This window comes from Bombus huntii, chromosome 1 (genome assembly GCF_024542735.1).
Source record: "Bombus huntii isolate Logan2020A chromosome 1, iyBomHunt1.1, whole genome shotgun sequence".
In the NCBI taxonomy this organism is placed as follows: domain Eukaryota; kingdom Metazoa; phylum Arthropoda; class Insecta; order Hymenoptera; family Apidae; genus Bombus; species Bombus huntii.
The window spans coordinates 7,160,885-7,180,216 of record NC_066238.1 but is presented as its reverse complement, the minus strand read 5'-3'; the positions used below and the strand labels follow the sequence as shown (position 1 = coordinate 7,180,216).

Below are 19,332 nucleotides of genomic sequence, written 5' to 3'. Positions count from 1 at the left end.
GTACATATATATATAATTCCACGCGTGTGTTATTCCAAAATATTTCCCTGACGCCGTAAACAGAGAATACAAAAATACATTGCTTTCGAATAGTCGCTCGGAGTCTTTCAATACGGCGGTGAAATGAAGCTTCCAGATATATTAAGCGCGTTGAAATTTCCGCCTCGCTCGAACCGGAAATCTACGACTTTATGCGACCACCACGCTCCAGAAGCTCAATTATGTCGGCCAATTACGTCGACCAACGACTGTACACGCGAATCTGGCTCGTGAATAGAAGCAGCTTTATTTGGTGGACGTGCAATTCGCGACGCCATATTGCATTTTGTTTTCACCAGAGCGGCCGCGGGAAAGCAAGAGAAAAATAAAGACAGAGATTGCGTGTGCCTCGTTTTCCCTTCTCGAACATTTATTTTCGTTGCCTCGCGCGATGCATTTTAACGATACCGATCGTTGTATCGACTCGTTGTATTAGCAACAACAAAAATTATAATCGCTATAGAACAGATGATCGACGATAAAGTGGAGAGTTACAGACGATAGCATTATCACCAGTGATAATGGATATGACTATACGTAACAACAACAAACAACAGCAACGAAATAATGTGAATTTATATAGAGGTAAATAAAGGTACACGGTGTTGATAATAATAATAGTAATAATAAATAAATATAATAAATACCGATGACAATAATAAATACGATGATGCCGAAAACGTTAATAATAATAATAATAATAATAATAATAATAATAATAATAATAATAATAATAATACTGATAACAATTCGTAAAAAATAATTACTATACGTAATGAAGAACAATGAAATCAGTAGCTAAAAACCGAGAGACGATTAGTGCCGGTGGTCAAGAATTCTCCGATCGAAAGCAAAGTGGAGGAACTGGAAAGGAGCGCGATCAACGATTATTCAGATCGCTCCTCTCTCTCGTCCTAGTTTCTTTGTATTATGTTTTCTACGTTTATCCTCGCGCATGCCTTTTATTTGCGTTTTTTCGGTCGACCAAATCAACAAACACGCGTCAAACGGTGCACTTCGTTAATTCTTTATTACTTTTTTTTTTGTTCTTATTTTTATATTTTTTCTTCGGTTAAAATGTCTCTGCTCTCTACCCGGACCGACGTACTAATTTCATTTTACTTCGTTTCTCGTTAATTAACTCGTTAATTCGTTAGTATTGCTTAGTGTTTTATTGCTCTACGTTCGTACGTATGCGACAATCGCAATCGTTGCACGCGGTACACGGCGTTTTCGAGAAAACTCATGAAACAAACGTCACCATGCACGAAGGGGAGGGCGAGGACTAGAAAAGCTTTTTGGGATCGATCGATTTCTCATCCACTCGATCGTTGGATCCCTTCGAGAGGAAAGACCCCTAACGTTTCTTTAGAGTCTAAAATTTCCTACATCCCCCGGCGGAATCCAACGGTGAGCGTACGAGCGCTACGCGAAAACACAAAGTATAGTACAAGACGTGTTCATGTGTGTTCTGTTCTCCGGTGCTTCGTTTCTCCATTTTTTCTCGCGATTAATATTTCTTTTTTTTTTGCCATTTTTGCTTCTTTTTACTGTTTTGGCGGTGAGGTCGGCTACTCTGTACATGCAACGCGGTAATTATTTGTCGGCAATAATTAATACAAAAGGACTCGTTGGATCGTCGCGACAGCTCTTCCCAAGCTGGCACTGATCCACGCTCTTCTTTGTTCTCTCGCGATCGTGTTTCGCGTGTATTTCCTTCTTTTTTTCTTTTTTCAATCCCTCTATACTTTTCCTCTCTCCTTTTTCTTCCTTTTCGTTATTTTTCCGGGAATTATTCGGCGCGCTGTAATCGTTGCTTTCGGAGAAAAAGTTGGTCGAATGAAACGGAGGTCGGATTTTTCAGCCGGATTTCGCTGACACTCCCTTTTCGTTGTTTCGAAATGTTTCTTTGTTTTTTTTTTCTACAAAACGTAGTTCCAAGGATTTGCGTTTAATATTGCGATAAAAGGATTCGCGAATTTCGATGTGTAATCGTTGCGTTGCTTACAGAGCGGGAGTTTCACACGCGTCACTAACACTACGTTTGTCATTCGGAGCGAAGGTCGTTGTTCGTTATATAAAATATACTTAAACGGAATTTCTTTTTAAGACTAGATTGGTGTTCCAAATGTTCGTTGCACGAAGCTTACTTGAGCTCGTTTAAAAGATATCAGAAGCTAATTAAGCCTTACGAAGCGCATTCTCCATCGTTAAAAGGCAAACCACGAAGCCACTGATTAGTCGATCTCTCCCACGATCGAACCGATAAATATTCAATTATTTTCTTTCGTTAAATTCTAAAATGGAAGCGGCCTGTTCGTTGGAACGTTCGAAGATATTGCTTTAGTTTAAAAGAGGCAGAATCGATGAATTTTTACGAGTCGCGAAATCCGACTGGTCGTAGCGCCAATTTTGGACGACGATCGCGAAAAACGGAAGAGCGTGGTTAGGGTTCAGACGATCGAAGAAGTTTCTGCCGAAGCAAATCATCGTTTTCCATCACGTTAAAACTTCGATGTTCGCCTCTATATGTATAATTATATAATTCGTTGTGTCGAAACATTGCTTTTGACCGTACGCGTCGTCATTATTACTTTTTTTTCCTTACTCGTTATATTGCTTCTATAAAATATGTGTATAACAAAGTTACGCATCTATTACTCGAATCTGCTCTAAATATTACGTGTAACGCGCTTCGTGTCGTGTGTCTGTGTATATTTGTTTGTTTCTCCTACGTGTTCTTATGTATACCTACTGTGTAATGTAAATGTGTACGCGTGTGAACGCGCTTAGAATATTACTTTATTTCGTATTCGAGCTTCTATATAACCGATCGTGTAACATCGCTGAAAACTGTGAACACGTTGGAAGTATTGCAAATACGACGACCTCGAGGCAGCTCGATCGATGTCCACGTGTCGTTAACACGTTCTATGCCACGCATCACTGTCGATGACTTTCTCTTCTTTTTTTTTTTTTTCTCTCTCCCCGTTCTTTTATGGGAACCGTGTTCTTCTGTGCGAGGTAAAAATAACGATGAGAAAATTGATGGAATTAAATATTTGAAAAGTTGAGGAGTTCTGCGAACTGTCGTTCGTAAGAATGAAACGGTTTTGCATGACGTAGAGCGTATTGGGATGGTCGAGGTACACGGTGGCGAGCAAGGAAATTTTTGACATCTATCGCATTATTATTTCGTCCGGTATAATAATTCTTATGCAATGTATGGCGTAGAATCTTCGAATTTTCTACTAATTTCTATGAAACAAACGGGAGATTCATTTTTCTCTCCTGCCTAAATAATTAGCCCGATTTTGTCTACTCGAGCACTTCAGATCCTTCACATATGGTCTACATAAAATTGAATTTCGATTTTTGCTTTTCTATGTCTTTCTTGAAAAGGCTGCTACTGATCAAATACTCCCTTGTCCACTACTCAACCGCAAAAGTTACCATCAAACGGCCGCCAAGAGATCTAACAATCAACGTGAGAAAAATGAAAATAAGTTACACGAGCCAGTTATATACAACCTCCTTCCTTATCATCGAAAGAAACGTACAGGCCTGCACCGGCGCCTGTATCGAGAGTATCCATCATCCGTCGATCGCCCTGTGGTCGAGTGTAATTGTGGTCCAACCGTGGAAGGAGCCATCGAAAAAAGGAACATGGGAGAGGGCCGATCGTCTCGAGTTTCGATCCGATGCTCTTCGGAAGAAACGAAGTGGTCCGGTGACGACTGTACGTTTCAACGAGAGCGACGAATCGATCTCTAGACACGATTCGATACCCGTGTCGCCAATGCATTGGCATTAGGACGCTGAGGACGAGCGTCGATGCAGGGTCTCGCGGGGGAAAGGATTTGGGGAGAATCGAAAACCGGCCGGAAATTTCGTTAGCTCGTGGTTAAGTCGAGCCTTCTTCTAATTGAGTCGTTATTGCACCGAATCTATCGTCTTTTAATTTCCTTTCAATAATCTGCTTCGTTATCGTCGTTATTATCGTTATATCGTGGTGTGTGTCCCCCTTGGTTTGTTATATGCGTGTACGTGTGTAATTCTTGTTTAATCCTCGAAGAATTTTCTTTTTATTCGTTATTTCATTTAGGCAGCTAAGTATCAATAAATAGTGTGTCTCCGTAACGAGCTCGCGACTAGAACCGTACGCGCTAGTAAATATACTATATATATAATAATAATATAATATATAATATAATAATATAATATCATAATGTATTAGATATAATCGACTAGAGTGACTAGACTGCAGTGTGGACGTCACCGTTCGACGTGTTCTTTGTTCTCGTTTCTTTCATCTCATCTTTTTTTTTTTTCATCGTTCTCTCCTTTATCCATCGTCGTTTCATCTTGTTTTTTATTCTTCTTTTTCTTTCTGCTCGTTTTAAGACTTAACATTATTGGACGTTTTTATTAATGTTAGACATTATTTAAGAAACCGACACACTCCTATCATTTCCCCCTCTCTTCACCCTCTACCCATCTACCATTAGGTTACTTCTCTCTATTATCCTCCATTTTCTCTACTGGCACTTTTCTACTTAAAACCTACGGCAAACCTTTATTCTTTCTCCCTTTCTCCCTCCTCATCCCCGTCAATCTTCTTCCATCGATCTTGCCTCGTCGTCCCGGTTAGCCGGGCGTCGCTGGGAACGACCGCTAGCTCTCCCTAGCAGCGGTCTCTAGGGCGTCGAGGCGCCTGGTCGTGGTCTTCCTGTCGTCGAAGCGCTGCTACAAACCACGATTGTTGCTCTGTTGATGTTGCGTCGTCGCGTTGCTACCATTGGTAGCAGGTTGCTGTTGTTGCTGTTGTTGCGGCGGCATCTCGTCGTCGCGTAAACAAGCGGACTCCAGATGTTTGTTCAGATAGGACTTGAGAGCGAAGGTTTTGTGGCATCTCGAGCACTCGTAGTTCTTGTCCGCGGAATGCGTCTGCATGTGGGCACGTAGATTCGACCGATCGGCGAACGCTTTGCCGCAATGCGCGCACCCGTATGGCTTCTCTCCCGTGTGACTTCTCAGATGGCCTTGTAGCAGCCAAGGCCTGGAGAACATCTTGCCACAGACGCCGCAGCTGTGGGCCAACTTGTGGGTCAGCACGTGCATCGCCAGGGCTGGCATGCTCACGTACGCTTTGCCACAGTGAATGCACTTCTTTGCCGATTGAGAGTCGAGGCTGCGATGCGTCTGTTTGTGCCGGGACAGGTTCGACGAGGTTGCGTACTGTTTGCCGCACTCCGTGCACGTGAACTTTGGCCTATCCGGCTGAGCAGCCTCCTTGTCAGGCACCGCGGCGCCATTTGTATTCACACTGCGACGCTTCGACCGGCCATCCGACACGAAGAATGCTTCGTACGTGTAGGCCACCGTCTTGCTGCCGCTGCTGGTGCTGTCGAGGAAGGAAAACACCGTGATTTATGATAAATTTGGAATTTTGTTCCGAGAGGTTAGATCGAGTTCGTGTAATGCCTATAATCGAGGTTGGTGTTTAAGATTTATTATAAGCAACGAGTAACACCCATGCGACAGATTCGTGAACCAGATGTACACGACATGAGAGAGAACATATATACACGTATCCATATCAACGAACACAATACGTTATACAACAACATTCAAGCAATGTGACACCCATAACAAGCTATCGTGTATATATCACATACATACAGAAAGCTTATTGCGACATCGATTTGCACAATCACTCATCCATCAACCATATATTACATTCATCCTCTATAACGATCCAAGTATAGTCAACATATATATATATATATATATATATATATATATATATATATATATATATATATATATACATACAACCCTACATGTAAAGAGACTCGTCTACCTTTCGGTAGATTCGTCTACTTCTCAGTGGAATTGTCTACCGTGCAAAGATAAGAAGGTGGTTGGGCAAACGAATGCGTATCTGATTGGTCATTTCTAATCGACCCGATATAATCATAAAAATAGACACCCGTAGTGGAAGGACCTTGCCTTCTCATCTCTGTATAGTACTTCTCAGTAAAACCATATATTACATCAAATAAAAGAAAAAAAATAAAAATATTCCATCGCTTCTCATGGAAATGCCCACCCTGGATACTCACCCATCTCTTCCGGCGGAGCAATTTGCGTTGGCCTCCGCGGTGGCGGGCGACTGAGGCTGCGGGGTTTGCTCCTGTTGTCGCAATTGGTTAGTTTGCGAGCTGGGCACCGGTACCAGCACGGAGACAGGGATAGGCTGCGCGGTCGGCGCCGGCTGCAACTGTGTCGGCTGCAGCTGGCCTGTCGTCGCGACGCACGGTACCGTTGGAGGCGGAGGAGGCGGAGGCGGAGGCGATAAAGTGTGAATGAAGACCGAGTGCGTGGGCGCAGCCGGGGACGCGCTCAGGTCGAGGATCGCCTGCGCGGCGGACAGATCCTCCTCGGCCGACGTACGGATCTCCGATGTGCGAATCTCCGACGTGCGGATCTCCGACGTGCGGATCTCCGATGTGCGGACTTCCGATGTGCGGATCTCCGGCGTGCGGATCTCCGACGTGCGGATATCCGACATCGGCTGGAGGCTATATGGCCTGTAAATGTCCTTCTTCTTCGGGGGCAGCGATAGCGCCGTCCCTGTGCTGGTGAAACACATCGAGAGGCTTTTCCTCGGGGGCAAACATAGCGAGGTGGACGACGACGACGGAGTTGTCATTGGGGCTGCTGGGTGTGGTTGGTGCAGGCTGGACCCGGTCATCACCGCGGCCAGCTCTTGAGGCGCGGCTGGAGGCGGCGGAGATGGTACCACTGGTCGGGCCAACTCCGCCGCTGAGCGCAGCGTCGCGTACTTTGGTGGTTCTTCGTGGTTGATCCATGACTCGTGCGTGTAACCTGCGGGTAGATTGGTTTTGGTAAATCGATTACGTTTATGAGGCACTTGGTGGATGTAGTGGCATTAATCGTCTAATAAACTTGCTTCGTTAAATGGGAAAGCTCGTCTCAGAGACTCGAACTCTTGTGACTTATCGTTAGTGGCGCATAACTTTTCAAATCTAGGTTTCTTGGTATAACTTGTATTTTTATGGAAGATACTTTCCAAGGTTTCGTCAGTTTTGTAACTTGATAGTTTAACAGATAGGTTTTAGCATCTAATACCTGTTTGATGACATTATCTCATCAAGTTTCATACGTTAAGCAATATTTTGCTGCGTCTCATTCTTCTGATATTTTGCATATCGTATGTTTGATAAAATTTAATGAATTCTCATTTGTGTTAGAAAATATATCTTTTATAATCTACTTATTTATAAACTTGTAAACGAAGGATAAAATTTATGTATATTCCATTACGTTTCTCAATTTTGATCGGGGAGGATTATCGAAATGCAAATTATCGATACAGGATTAACAATTGAAATTATCAATCTCGGCGTGTTGGTGCAGGTAACGAATTGGCTCAGTCACTGTCGGGGCTAAAATTAACACGGAATATTAAGTAATGAGGGATACACGGTCAATCAAACTTAATGGGGGATTCGAAGCTGATTAGGGACTGCTAATGAATAATGCAAATTGAAGGTTTCGCGTCTCGAAATTCATGCGATCGAAACTCGTATCCGTTGAGGGTTCAATGAACTCCTTTCACCCTTTCTAGTTGCAACGAATCAGATCGCTCGATCAGCTAAGTCCACTCGAAATAAACAACCCTAATTCCAGAAAAAAAAATGAAATTAAAGCAGAAACAACCAGAATATTTTTAATCGAAAGAATTCCAGCTCTAGAGAACCAGCTCCATATTTTTTTAATAAATCACAATTTGAATTGAAAAAAAGAATCATAAAGCAAATTTTTTGAGTATTAAATATTCCAATAAATCGAAGACAAATATTGGATGTGTCTCTTTCTACGTCCACGAGAGAATGCGAGAGAGTGTTCAACAAAATTTTAATATATCTATTATAATTAATGCATTCATGAAAATATTATTTCTGGAAATTATAATATTATAATGGAATATCTGTATCATCTGGATCATCCATGGTGAAAAGTTATTTCAGTCCATAATAAAAGCACATGTCGTACTATGTGACTTCATACGGATGTTTGTAACTTTACAATTTAAGATTTATATGACTTCGTAATTGTTGCGCAATTTTCAGACCTTGCTCATATATATAACTAAAAATATATATAGACAGAAAATAAGAGACTTCTTACAACTAGGTACGATCTCTTCGATTCCGCGATAATACGGAAAAGCATTTTTCAATTAACCCGAAACCAGTCTGCAATATTCTCGCAGCAACGAAATTCTATCCAACACAGCTGAAATTTTGTCCATCGACGAGTTTTCGTATTCCATCCATAAAAGTTTCCTTTAATTTGGCCATTTCCGTGGCGAACGATTATTGGAAACGGTTGCTGGTTCGAAAATTAAACGCCACGAGGTTTTCCGATTCACAGGGTTGCGCCGCGTGGTCCGTCGTGAATACGAACGACGAATCGAGCCAAGCCACGAAATGACAGCCTTTAATTATCTTCGGAGGATTTTCTCGGCTGGAACGAGACACGTCGTCGACGAAAATTAAAGGGCATCGATAGCGCGATACTTCTGTCTCTTTTTCTTCCTTGTTTCTCCCTTTTTACTTTTCGTTCTAACGTGTATAGGTGGCAGCCGGTTCACTCACAACCCCCATGGCCCCTGCCATGAATATTTGAATTCGTGAATCACACGGAACCGGTGCGCCGTTTCATTTCCTGTTGCTGGCACGCGTCAGCTGGTCCCAGCATGTGCGATTGTTAACGAGAAAACGACCAAAACGAAGAAAAGGGCGATGAGTTTCTTTCTGTATTATACTAAAGGGTATCTGTTGCGTGTGTGTGGGAAAAATTTCTATGGAAGAGGACTAAACGTGTTGGTGTATACAGTGACGAAACGAGTGGATACTTGGTGTAGTCAAATATATTTAAAAGTATGTTCGCTCCATGATGATCGCTGTAAGATTGCTCGATACTCACTAATTAACTGACTCATACAAAGACTGACTGACTGATAACTGATAACTAACTGATTCGTGATTGACTACTGCTAACTGATTCTGGTTGATCAGACGGCTCGATAAAAATTGACTACTGATTACTGATCGACTAATTGTCTTAACGATCGTGTTCGTTTATTCATACTGATCGTGGGAGTACCGGAAATGTTAAATTCAATTTGGGTTGACGGTTGCGCGTAGCGGCTATGTTGTTTTGTTCGAAGTTTGTTTATTATTACATTTCGTACATCATAACGGTGTTAATGTCCTGAGGCAAAACAACAACATGAGTCGCTCTGGATTTGCATCGTCCTCTGATTTATGTGCCGCTACATGTCTCTGTGACACGTGAATTTATCTTTTTTCTTTTTTTGTTAAGAACTTTTATATCTTTTTGTAGTTTTTACGATCTTCACATTTTTTTATGATTTCTTTGTTGTCTCCATGATACGTGGGTTTATTCTTTCGTTGAATTAAAATTGAAGTGCACCTTTTGCATTGGTTTCATAATTTCTAAGATTTGTACTATATCATGACGAGTCAGGTTGTTTCATATTTTCTTCATGTTTCTTAATTTTATTTTGGTGTTTCGTGATATTTCTAAATAAGGATTCTCGACCTTTCATTGTCTATTTTTCGTAAATGGCGGTCTGACGCTTACAAGAGTTCTGTTGTCACTGGCACATGACAAATGTCAAGATAAAATATTATCCAGCGTTTATCTACGTCATCTATGTGTAACTACGCAAGAACATGCCTAAGCCATCCATTAAAACTGTCAATCGATAAAAACGTAGAAATTTTAACGGAATCTAGCGTCTGAAATCTAGCAAATCTGAAATCTACCTCGTAAAAATAGCTTTTATCCAAGGACAATTGTCCCAATTTTCGCATCCATCATTTTCATTAAAAATGTCAACATTATTTTTCCCCTATGTTGATCGATGACTAAACTAAACAATGAAATTCAACAACAACGCCCCACACATTGTCATTAACTACAACTGGTATCATTGGAACATAATCGACCACCGTAATTTCACTTCAATTTCAATTCGACTACTTGATCTCGGATCATCTATTGTAGTTCTAATTCGTATTTTATATCCTATCTTGTAACAAATTCTTCGTCGCAGAAAACAAACTGAAACAAAGTACAGAAACACTCAAGTATCGTCGACAATGCCAATTACGAGTTAAAAACACGTGTTCCATTATTTCTCAAACCTTCAATGAACAACTATAGCAACACCTTTCAACCGAGTCAAACTTTTCATTCGACGTCAGTTCGGCTCTAGTTGTGCTCTAAGTACACTTTCGGAAGAGTTCCACATAATGTTCAGCGAAACAGTTAAACGGTCGGTCCTTCCTTTTATTGCCAGTGTCCACGCGACAGGACACGCGACAGTTAGCCTTCGATGCCACGTTGCCTTCCACCGGACACGATCGATACCGCCGCTGCGACAATGTAACGCGACATTCGCATTGTTGCGAGTAGGACCCGAACACTGGAGCGCAGAAATTGCCTGCCCATGTCGCGGCGTCGTCAACCCCGTGTCTCTGTGCTTTTTACCGTTAGCTGCGCTCCTTCTCGAGAGACAAAAGTCGGGAATTCGTGCTATAATAAGTTTCAAAGTATTTCCTCCGGTACAAATATACAGGGTGGTTGGTAACTGGTGGTACAAGCGGAAAGGGGGTGATTCTACGCGAAAAAGGAAGTCGAAAATATAGAATAAAAATCTTTTTTTTAATTCTTTTTTTTTTTAATTTTTCCATCGAGACAACGATCTACAGTGAGATCCATTATAACGTGCCGCACGCGTACCGAGCGAAAATTCAAAGTCGATTTTCTCGAAAACAAAGCCTCAAACGAAATATTTTTATTCTATATTTTCGACTTCTTTTTTCGCGTAGAATCAGCCCCTTTCCGCTTGTACCGCCAGTTACCAACCACCCTGTATGCGTCGAAATCGTTTTCACGCTAAAACTTAACACAGCTTGAGATTAACTTGGTTCTTATGCTTTTCCTTTTCTCACTAGCGATTCGTGCATACGAAACGATTCGGAAATTCTTGTTGTTTTCCAGTAGATTTGTCAAGCGGCCTACCCGGTCGCAATCGATGAAACGTGCTCGTTGATTGTACAATGCAAATTCGTCTTTCCGTGTGCATGTCACGGTACGACTTGGTTCGTCGGTGTTCGCGGTGATTTGTGTAGGTTTGGACGTTAGGAATAAGTAATGAGAAATTGGAATTGGGTAATTTCATTTTTTGAAAATGTATTACGATTCTATTATCTTTGCCATCATTGATCGTATAATACAAATATGTTTCACGATCGTAGCGCGATATGATTGGATTCGTCGATGTTTCCGATGGTTGATCGTGAACGTAAAGAATTTAGATATGAATGAGAAACGAAGAATATTTTAGCCTTCGGTGAATCATTCCTCGTTTCGACAAATTATTGTTTTGAGAAGAACTTTCTCGTAAAATCAAAATTAATGTACGTATATTAACGAAGATTATCTCGTATCTTTCCGAAAGTTAAGAAAGTAGATTGATTGAATTAACCTAATCCCAGATTCGATGTGACGGGAAACTTTTATGCATCATTAAAACAAATTACATACGATAAAAATGTAACGTCGCTAACTATTCATACGACACTTGTTGCGATCGTAATGCTTTAAATCTACTTCAAACTTAAACCAACTAAAACAACGAACAGGCAAACTTTAATTTGCTCTTCGAATAAGATGATAATACGATTCGTACGTAAAGCCTAGAAAATTGCATCAACGATGGGATTGCAGGAAGGTCTTCGGCAAACAGAAGCTAGTTTATTCCGCAAATGCAACAAATCGCGGAAGGTGTTGACCCCGTTGCAGCGTCGAAAGCCGAGCTCGTCGAATGGCAATCCTTAAACCGATAATCCGCACGTACTCAGCGGATTTTCAAAATCGATTTCCTCCCTCGTGCGAAGCTTTCGAACCGCGTAAGACAGAGAAACTCCTATTCCTTCAACTTCCATTCTCGTCACGAGGATTTATCCCCCTCCCTTCGTTGACCCGATCCTTTGATCCCAACACTAGCGCCATCCAGCCGCGATAATCATCGTTCGTCAAGCAGCACTGTTAATTACGCGATCATCCTGCCTAATTGTCATCGATCAGTCAGACTATTCCTGCTGATTTTCGACGAACAGTAAACGCTCTATAAACGAGATCTTTTCACTGCTAACAGCAATTTTGATTAATTCGTACTTATTAAATTAACGAAATTATAGATACGAATACTCAAAGGTATGTAACACAACAAAAATTAATTAGTTTCAAGTATAACTTTTATCTCAACGAAACATGGTTTTTCATATTTTTGGACGTGGATTTTGTTAGAGTATCGTTATTCACATTACGTTACGTTCTAACGGGACGAAACTGTCGCTAAAGTTGCAGGAACAATATGTTGTATCATTCGTGGACAATACCGTGACACATATCGCACATATAAAGTCGTATTAGAGGTTCTTTAAAGAAGATTCGACAAAACATCCATAAAACAAGTCCATGCTACTTTAAGAAGTTCGAGATTCATAAACAACAAGGATTACCGGATCGTAACGTCTGAATAATGGAAAGGGAGCCGTTGATATCAACAGATGGCACTTCAGCGTGTGCAGATATCGCAGTTTTTAAGAACGAGGAATCTTCTTACGTACGATATTAAAATCTCTAGCTTCGACAAAGGTCGAGGACGATCGTTCTACGTCGCTCCGTCGTTCCTCACGAATACGATAAACTATCAACACCGAAAAAAAAAAAAAATGATTTAGCGCCGAAAGCAGAGAAGTCGGATGAGAATTAACAGGAGAACCCTGTTGACACGTAAATCTCTCGATTGTGAAAAGAAGGCGAATAAAGAGCAGCGCTTTGACGAATCGCAGGGGGTCTATTTCCTCGGTGGGCCGACAGCAGAAGAGGGGTAAGGGGCGGGCGTGACAGCAATAAATCAGAAAACCGTGGCCGACGATCGATCAACCGGCGCGCATCTATTATTGGCTGAAATAAAAGGAAGTTAACACACATACACACGCAAACTTATACGTACACTTTCAAACACACACAAAGGAAGATGAGAAAGAGAGGGTAAGCGAGAGAAAGGGAGAGAAAGAAGAGAGCGGTCGTGTCTGGAAGTGCATTTCATCAACGGCCTAGGGATAGACAGAGACCGTGAGTGGAAAGAGGGTAAGAGAGCGGGAGGGTTGAAGGAGAGACAGAGGGGCCAGGGGAGAGGGTGAGAATCAATAATGTCGAATGAACGCTCTGCACGCTCCCACGAGTCTGTTGATTCTAGCCTTTCAAAGGGCGACGTAAGGTCCTTTTTGCTATTGTTATTCGCCGATCGTTCCGAACCAGCCGTGCACGATACATTATCGGTAGCATATTACACAAGATATTGAACCGTTTGAAAGAGATTGATAGAATAATTTCGATGGAAAGGCCGATAGATATTTTCCAATTTTTTGAAGAATGATACAAGGTTTAACGCGGTTGTTCGAGGCTTGTTTGAATTCGGTGAGGATTCCGGAATTGTTGGGAACCGCTGCGACGAAAAACGCGATGTGACGCGCGTTTGCGCAACGCGCGGAGCCGCAGTGGGTGTCAAGCGAGCGCGTCCGTTTCGCGAGTCGCGATAATAAAGCTGGCAATTAGCGTATCCGCCGACACGGATCCGGGCCGCCGATGATTCCGAAAATTCTGGCTGCGACGTTTTGGAAAATTCGCAGACCTAACTTTTCTTTTTCGGAATAAAAACCAAATCCGAAGGTGATTCGAACGTAAGCCAAACTTTGCCTAAAATTAATTCGAATCTTCTAATTTCGAACCCAAGCCATTCCTTTAATTGTTCGTCATCCACACAACTTCGTGGAATTATTAAAAATATCGCATCGGAATTAACTTAAACCTAGCATAAACTTGATTCAGACTAGTTATTCTTCGAACCAACATGCTTTTTTAATGCGTAATTTAATTAGTTACGGAGCAATAAGTCGATCAAAAATAAAAGGATTTCTTTCTGAGCTTTAATACTATCTAAAGCTATTTATTTCCGAGGCTGATGATTTCGTACAATTGCGAGTGTTTAGCGAGGAATACAATCGTTCTAAAATATTATATTTTGTCCGGCATTTAATAATTTGTTCGCATCGGTTAACATTATAAATTAGACGGACGTAAACATTGTGAAAAGAGAATCATATGATAGGAGGGAAGCGTGAGAAGCAGCCCTTACAATGAGGCATTACGTGACCGCGAAGAAAATGCAGCTCGTTTATTCGTGTGTTGAGAGTCACAGTAAAAGGAAGCCGTTTAATCGATGCCACGTCGTTCTTACATATTTTCGACCTGAATTCTGATCTGACAAGGTCGCGTTCGACGATGTATAAAATCGAACACTGGATGAAAGGTTACGAATAAATTATATCCAAGGAATTACAGTTTTCTCTCACGATTTCCAATGACGAGCCAAAATATTTCTCCAATAACGGTAATATCAAAATAACGGTAAAAATAGAAATTATTTCATCGGTGATAATTATTAAAAATTATAAAAATAATTCACCATTTGATATGTCATATTCAAGAATCAGAACAATACAAACGGATATTTATTGAAATTCTTCTCAAACGATATTTATTCGAGGATTGGAATAAAACAAGAGGACACGTTTACCGGTATGCAAATTCCGCGATAAGAACGATGAACGATCGTTGTTTTGTTTTTCATAAATTCTACGTTGAATCACGACCACGCCGTCGCGGCGTCGTGGTGGTACACGTGTTACATAACACTTCGCGCCATGTTAAAGACCCGACGGTCGGGCGTTATAATCGATAACTGAATTCAATTAACAGCTGCTTTCGCGTGAATTTTTTGCAACCAACTGATCAACGTGATTGTTAAAAAGAAAGAGAGAGACAAAAGCGAGCGTTTTCATTGCGTAACAAAGGATAACAAAAATACGTCATAAGCCAAGCAATCGAAGTGCTTATAGCTTTAATGGGATATAAATAAACAAGTAGATGAAATGTCCAACCCCATGATAGACAAGGCACGTATTTTTTATGTACGCGTTCGTTCGAGTCAACTTGTGGAATGCACTCAACATGTACCTTGTTTGTTGTTGGTTTTCCAACTCGTCGTTGTTTGAGTTTCCAGCTAAAACATGTATTGTTCGTGAAATTGCTCGTTCTCGAAGAGGGTAGCCCCGAAATGCTAGTAATTTCTGTTTCGAGTAGCTAATTTTGTTCATCATCGTGTCCCTTCTAAACAATGGCTCGTCGAAGTAGTTTCAAAATATCGCAGACGTCTCGAAATAACTAATGAATCCAGACTTTGGATTTCGATTGGAAATGGAGTTGCTAATACCAAGATCTGACCCAAATTGCACATTGGAATGTTTCTCCTACTTTATGAATGTAAAGTTAATTCTGTGCGCTCTCTCTGTGGCGGTATTTTAAACGTGCGATTCAGTTAGTGCAGAGCAGAGCAGCAATATTCAATGCACTTTCAAAACGTCCTACCATCTCTACAGATAAACAGAAATAAATAATGCAACTGGTAATTTTATTGGGATTTTAAGGCACGAAACTACGAGAGTTCAAGAGATTTGGTTTCGGATATTACGAGTTGCACCACTTATTATTAGCTGAAATAAATACGGGAAATTCTTATTTCTTTGGAATCAACGAATAATTTATCCGTATGTTCGTTCGTACATTTTAGCCGTGGAGAAAAATAATAAGTAGAGATCGTCGATATTAACGAGAGTCTTTTAGGATGAAAAACTGCAGGCAGAGGTACGTAAAGCGAATCAGAGCGCGTTTGCCGAAAATCCGATGTCCCCGTTTGTCATAACGCGAGATCTGTCTGAGAGACACAAGAGAAAAGGCGGTTCCAAAAAAAAACACAGCCGGACGCTTTGTTCGTAAAAGGAACGTGACCTAAATGGGACGAGAGGGAGAGCGAGGAAGAGGAATCATTCCTCCCCTTTTGCTTCGATCCACCCAAAGATCCGCAGTAGAATCAACGATCGGCCTGGCGGGTGTGTCGCTGAACGCGTGAACGTGTCTGTGCCTACGTCTATGTGCGGGCATGTGTACGTGTGCACGTGTATTCATACGTGTGCGTGCGACGCATGGCCAGAATCCATCGCACGATCGCGAGCTAAACGAGGAAAATCATTAAATCAAGAGGGATGAAGAGGGGTTAGTCGGTCGAAGGAGACGTTGTCCACACGATAGTTATCTCGCATCCGTTTCTGCGAGTCCCATGGGGAGCATGCCTCGTGTTATCGTCGCGGTAGAGTACCGCAATTTCTCTATAGCGCAGCCGATCGGCCAATCGGCGGGTGTGTCACCCCCGTGGCTCGACGCATGGCCAGACTCCAGGGTCCAATCTCGGAGGGTAAAAGAGTCTCTGTGACCAGTGGTGGCACGGTCCTCTTCATCGCAATTCGCGATGCTACGCGCGAGATTAGAATCCATGGAATCTGGGCAATGTAGGGCGTGGCACGAAGATGTAAATAGAGGGTAGGCTACGATGATCTAGCGTTTATCGTAAATGAGATGATCGTGTAATTCCTTCGAGGGATTCTTCTTAACCTAACACGTGGAATTTTATATTAGGCCAGATTTAAGGGATAGCTGGTTGCTTTCATATACGTATTCTGACGACCAGTTTCAACTGATAACACTAAAGATTACCTACTCACCATGATAATACAGAGCACCAGATGCGTTCAGTGGTGGTGGACTAGGTGCAGTGGCACCAGCGGTTGGACTATGCGGACCCCAACAGGTCTGCTGATGATCGACTTGCCTGCTATCCGTATCCCCAACCACGTCGATCTCCTCGTCCTCTGGCTCATGCCTGTGTTGCCTCTTCTCTAATGACGCGGAAGTCTGCTGTATCCCGTGGTTCCCCTGCTCCTGTAGAATGTTCGAAGGATCGTTCTGTTCTTCCTGTGGATCGTCGACACGATCCGGCCACGGGTAGGCCTTCCATTTCTTGGCCATGAGGCAGCGCGGCATGTTGACGCAGTTGTGGTGTTCCGTAGCCGTTGCAACCACGGGTTCCCCGTGCTTCGTTCACCAGGTGTTGATCACTCGGCGCCGGCGACGACGATGATCCTGACGTAGTATCCCTGTCACGAAAAACCTCCGACGTTGTTACACCACTACCAACACCCTCACCAACCGCACCAAACGCACCACCGTACCGACGACGATCGACGATCCCGAGGACGTCGAGGACGTCGAGGACGTCGACTAGCGCGACGCCTAGCCCGCCACCGGCACCGCTATCGCCGGTATCGCGTTCCTCGTTACACCAGCCGTCGACCACGACGATGCGGTCGTCGATGTTGCGACGCCGTCGCCTCCGTCGCCGCCGTCCGTCACTCAGCGCCGTCCGTATCTGTAACCTGCCGTTAACCTCTCCCCGGATGATCGAGCTATCCGTTGACGGTGCCTGCTGCGGCTTCCTCTTCGTCCTTCCTTGCTCACGTTGGGGCGTGATCTGCAGCCTCGTCATCGGCACAGCGAGGGCAGCTCCTTCGTAGGATGCACCGCCACCATGCCAGCCTGTTCGCACGAGAACCCTCCTCGACTTTTCCGGCCTCACCCCTTTCTGTGATTCGTACTAGCAAACTCGCGTTTTCTTTTTCTCTCGGTACTACCACTAGACAACTACTATGCTACTACTTGATCAGGTTGATGCCTACTACCGATTTTCCTTGTATCTTCGTCTGTATTCCTCTTCGTTCTTACTCCGCTCTTCTTTATTCACTCGCCGTCCGTCCACGTCTCTCGATCCTCTTTCATCAGCGTGCCTCTCTTCAATGTTTGTACATATATATGTATGTATATGTATACGTGTATAGATATATGTTGTTCAGTCCTTCCGTCCCCTCGTGCAGTACAGTTTTTCTCACACGACGACTACTACTAACTTCCGTTGGTTGGCTAACTGAGTGGACCGACTGACTGACTGACTGACTGACTGACCGTCTGTCCGTCCGTCCGTCTGTCCGTCCGTCTGTCTGTCTGTCCGATACTCTCTCGGTCGCTCCCTGTCGCGGCTCTCGCCAGTGACAGGGGGTGCCCTCGAATACGATCACAACGACGGGGTGCGACTGTTTAGTCGGTGGCGCTGCCGCTCCGTCGCTTATCCCCTACCTTACGTTATTTTCTCTCCTCGTCTGGCTTCAACTACCAATTCCACCTCTCGTTTCGACCACAACGGAACTAGGAACCCCCGTCGTCCCTCCGTTGCGGCTCCCCTTGAGTCAGCATCGGGGGGCGGCGCTGCAATCGCTCCACTGCCACCGCCGTCGCCGCCGCCGCCGCTGCTGCTGCTGATGGTTTCTGCTGAAGCAAGGGATGGCTGCGCAACCCCTCGAGGGTGCCGATGCTAGTTCTCGATTCCTGCAGGCCTTTTGATTGTGTGCGCGCGCGACCTCCACGTTTGCGCGAAACGCGCGTGTGTGCATCGCCATTGGCGTAGCCACGCTTCGTTGGCCTTTAAGAGTATCTTTTAGCTTGTTACTTCGTGGAATTTTATAACAATTAGGAGATGATTACTCGAAAAGATTGTATGTTAGAGAAATTTCGGAAGAACGAGACGTGGTAGATATTTCATGCAGAGATTGGGTTAATAAGGAAAAATGTCTGGAGTTCGAGGAAAACCCTGTTGATCGACGCTATTGCGCCCCGACGAGGGTGTACGCCAACAGATCGACTCTCTCTTTCCCGCGTACGCACACATTGTGCAAACTTGGATTTATGGCAGTCTGCCGCCATCGTATGCTTATAGTAGCCTGCAACTTTGGTTAGCCCAAATCATAGCTAGTCTAAACAGAAGTATGAACCACGCTGTTAGTATTCCATGCTTTCTCTAACTTTCTCATAAACGATGCTTATATACCTTCCTAGTTGCACGTTCCAAAAACCTCGAGGCCGTCCCCAAGCAACTTATAACTAAAACATATCAAATTAATTCACGTTCGATCGAGGCTTAATTTCCCCCCAGCCCGTAAATCCACCGAAACGGAAGCTCGTTCGAAACCGACCGTGTGTCACGGTGGAGGTTAGTGAACCCGAGCAAAAAAGAGAAAGAAAAAAAGAAACCGTGCACCGAAACCGTCCGCGAGGGATGCGTGTGCAAGTGGTCGGTGTCGAGGCCGCCGCGCC

The 19,332-nt window shown here is 43.3% G+C and overlaps 1 protein-coding gene and 1 long non-coding RNA gene across 3 annotated transcripts in view; one reads left to right on the top strand and one right to left on the bottom strand.

The window, feature by feature from the left end:
- Positions 1-19,332, top strand: part of LOC126863471 (uncharacterized) — a 48,228-nt gene that overhangs the window by 4,534 nt on the left and 24,362 nt on the right. The window lies entirely within an intron of this gene.
- LOC126863358 (zinc finger and SCAN domain-containing protein 21-like) lies at positions 1,556-18,273 on the bottom strand. Of its 2 annotated transcripts, none has more exons than XM_050613431.1 (4): positions 17,353-18,273; positions 16,854-17,285; positions 6,165-6,930; positions 1,556-5,443 (listed from the first exon to the last, which is right to left on the bottom strand). In XM_050613431.1, exons 2-4 carry the CDS (start codon positions 17,170-17,172, stop codon positions 4,786-4,788), a joined length of 1,743 nt encoding a protein of 580 aa, XP_050469388.1. In that variant the 5' UTR covers positions 17,173-17,285; positions 17,353-18,273; the 3' UTR covers positions 1,556-4,785. The 2 variants fall into 2 exon arrangements, with proteins under 2 accessions (XP_050469388.1, XP_050469399.1); XM_050613442.1 differs by having other exon boundaries at positions 17,361-18,273.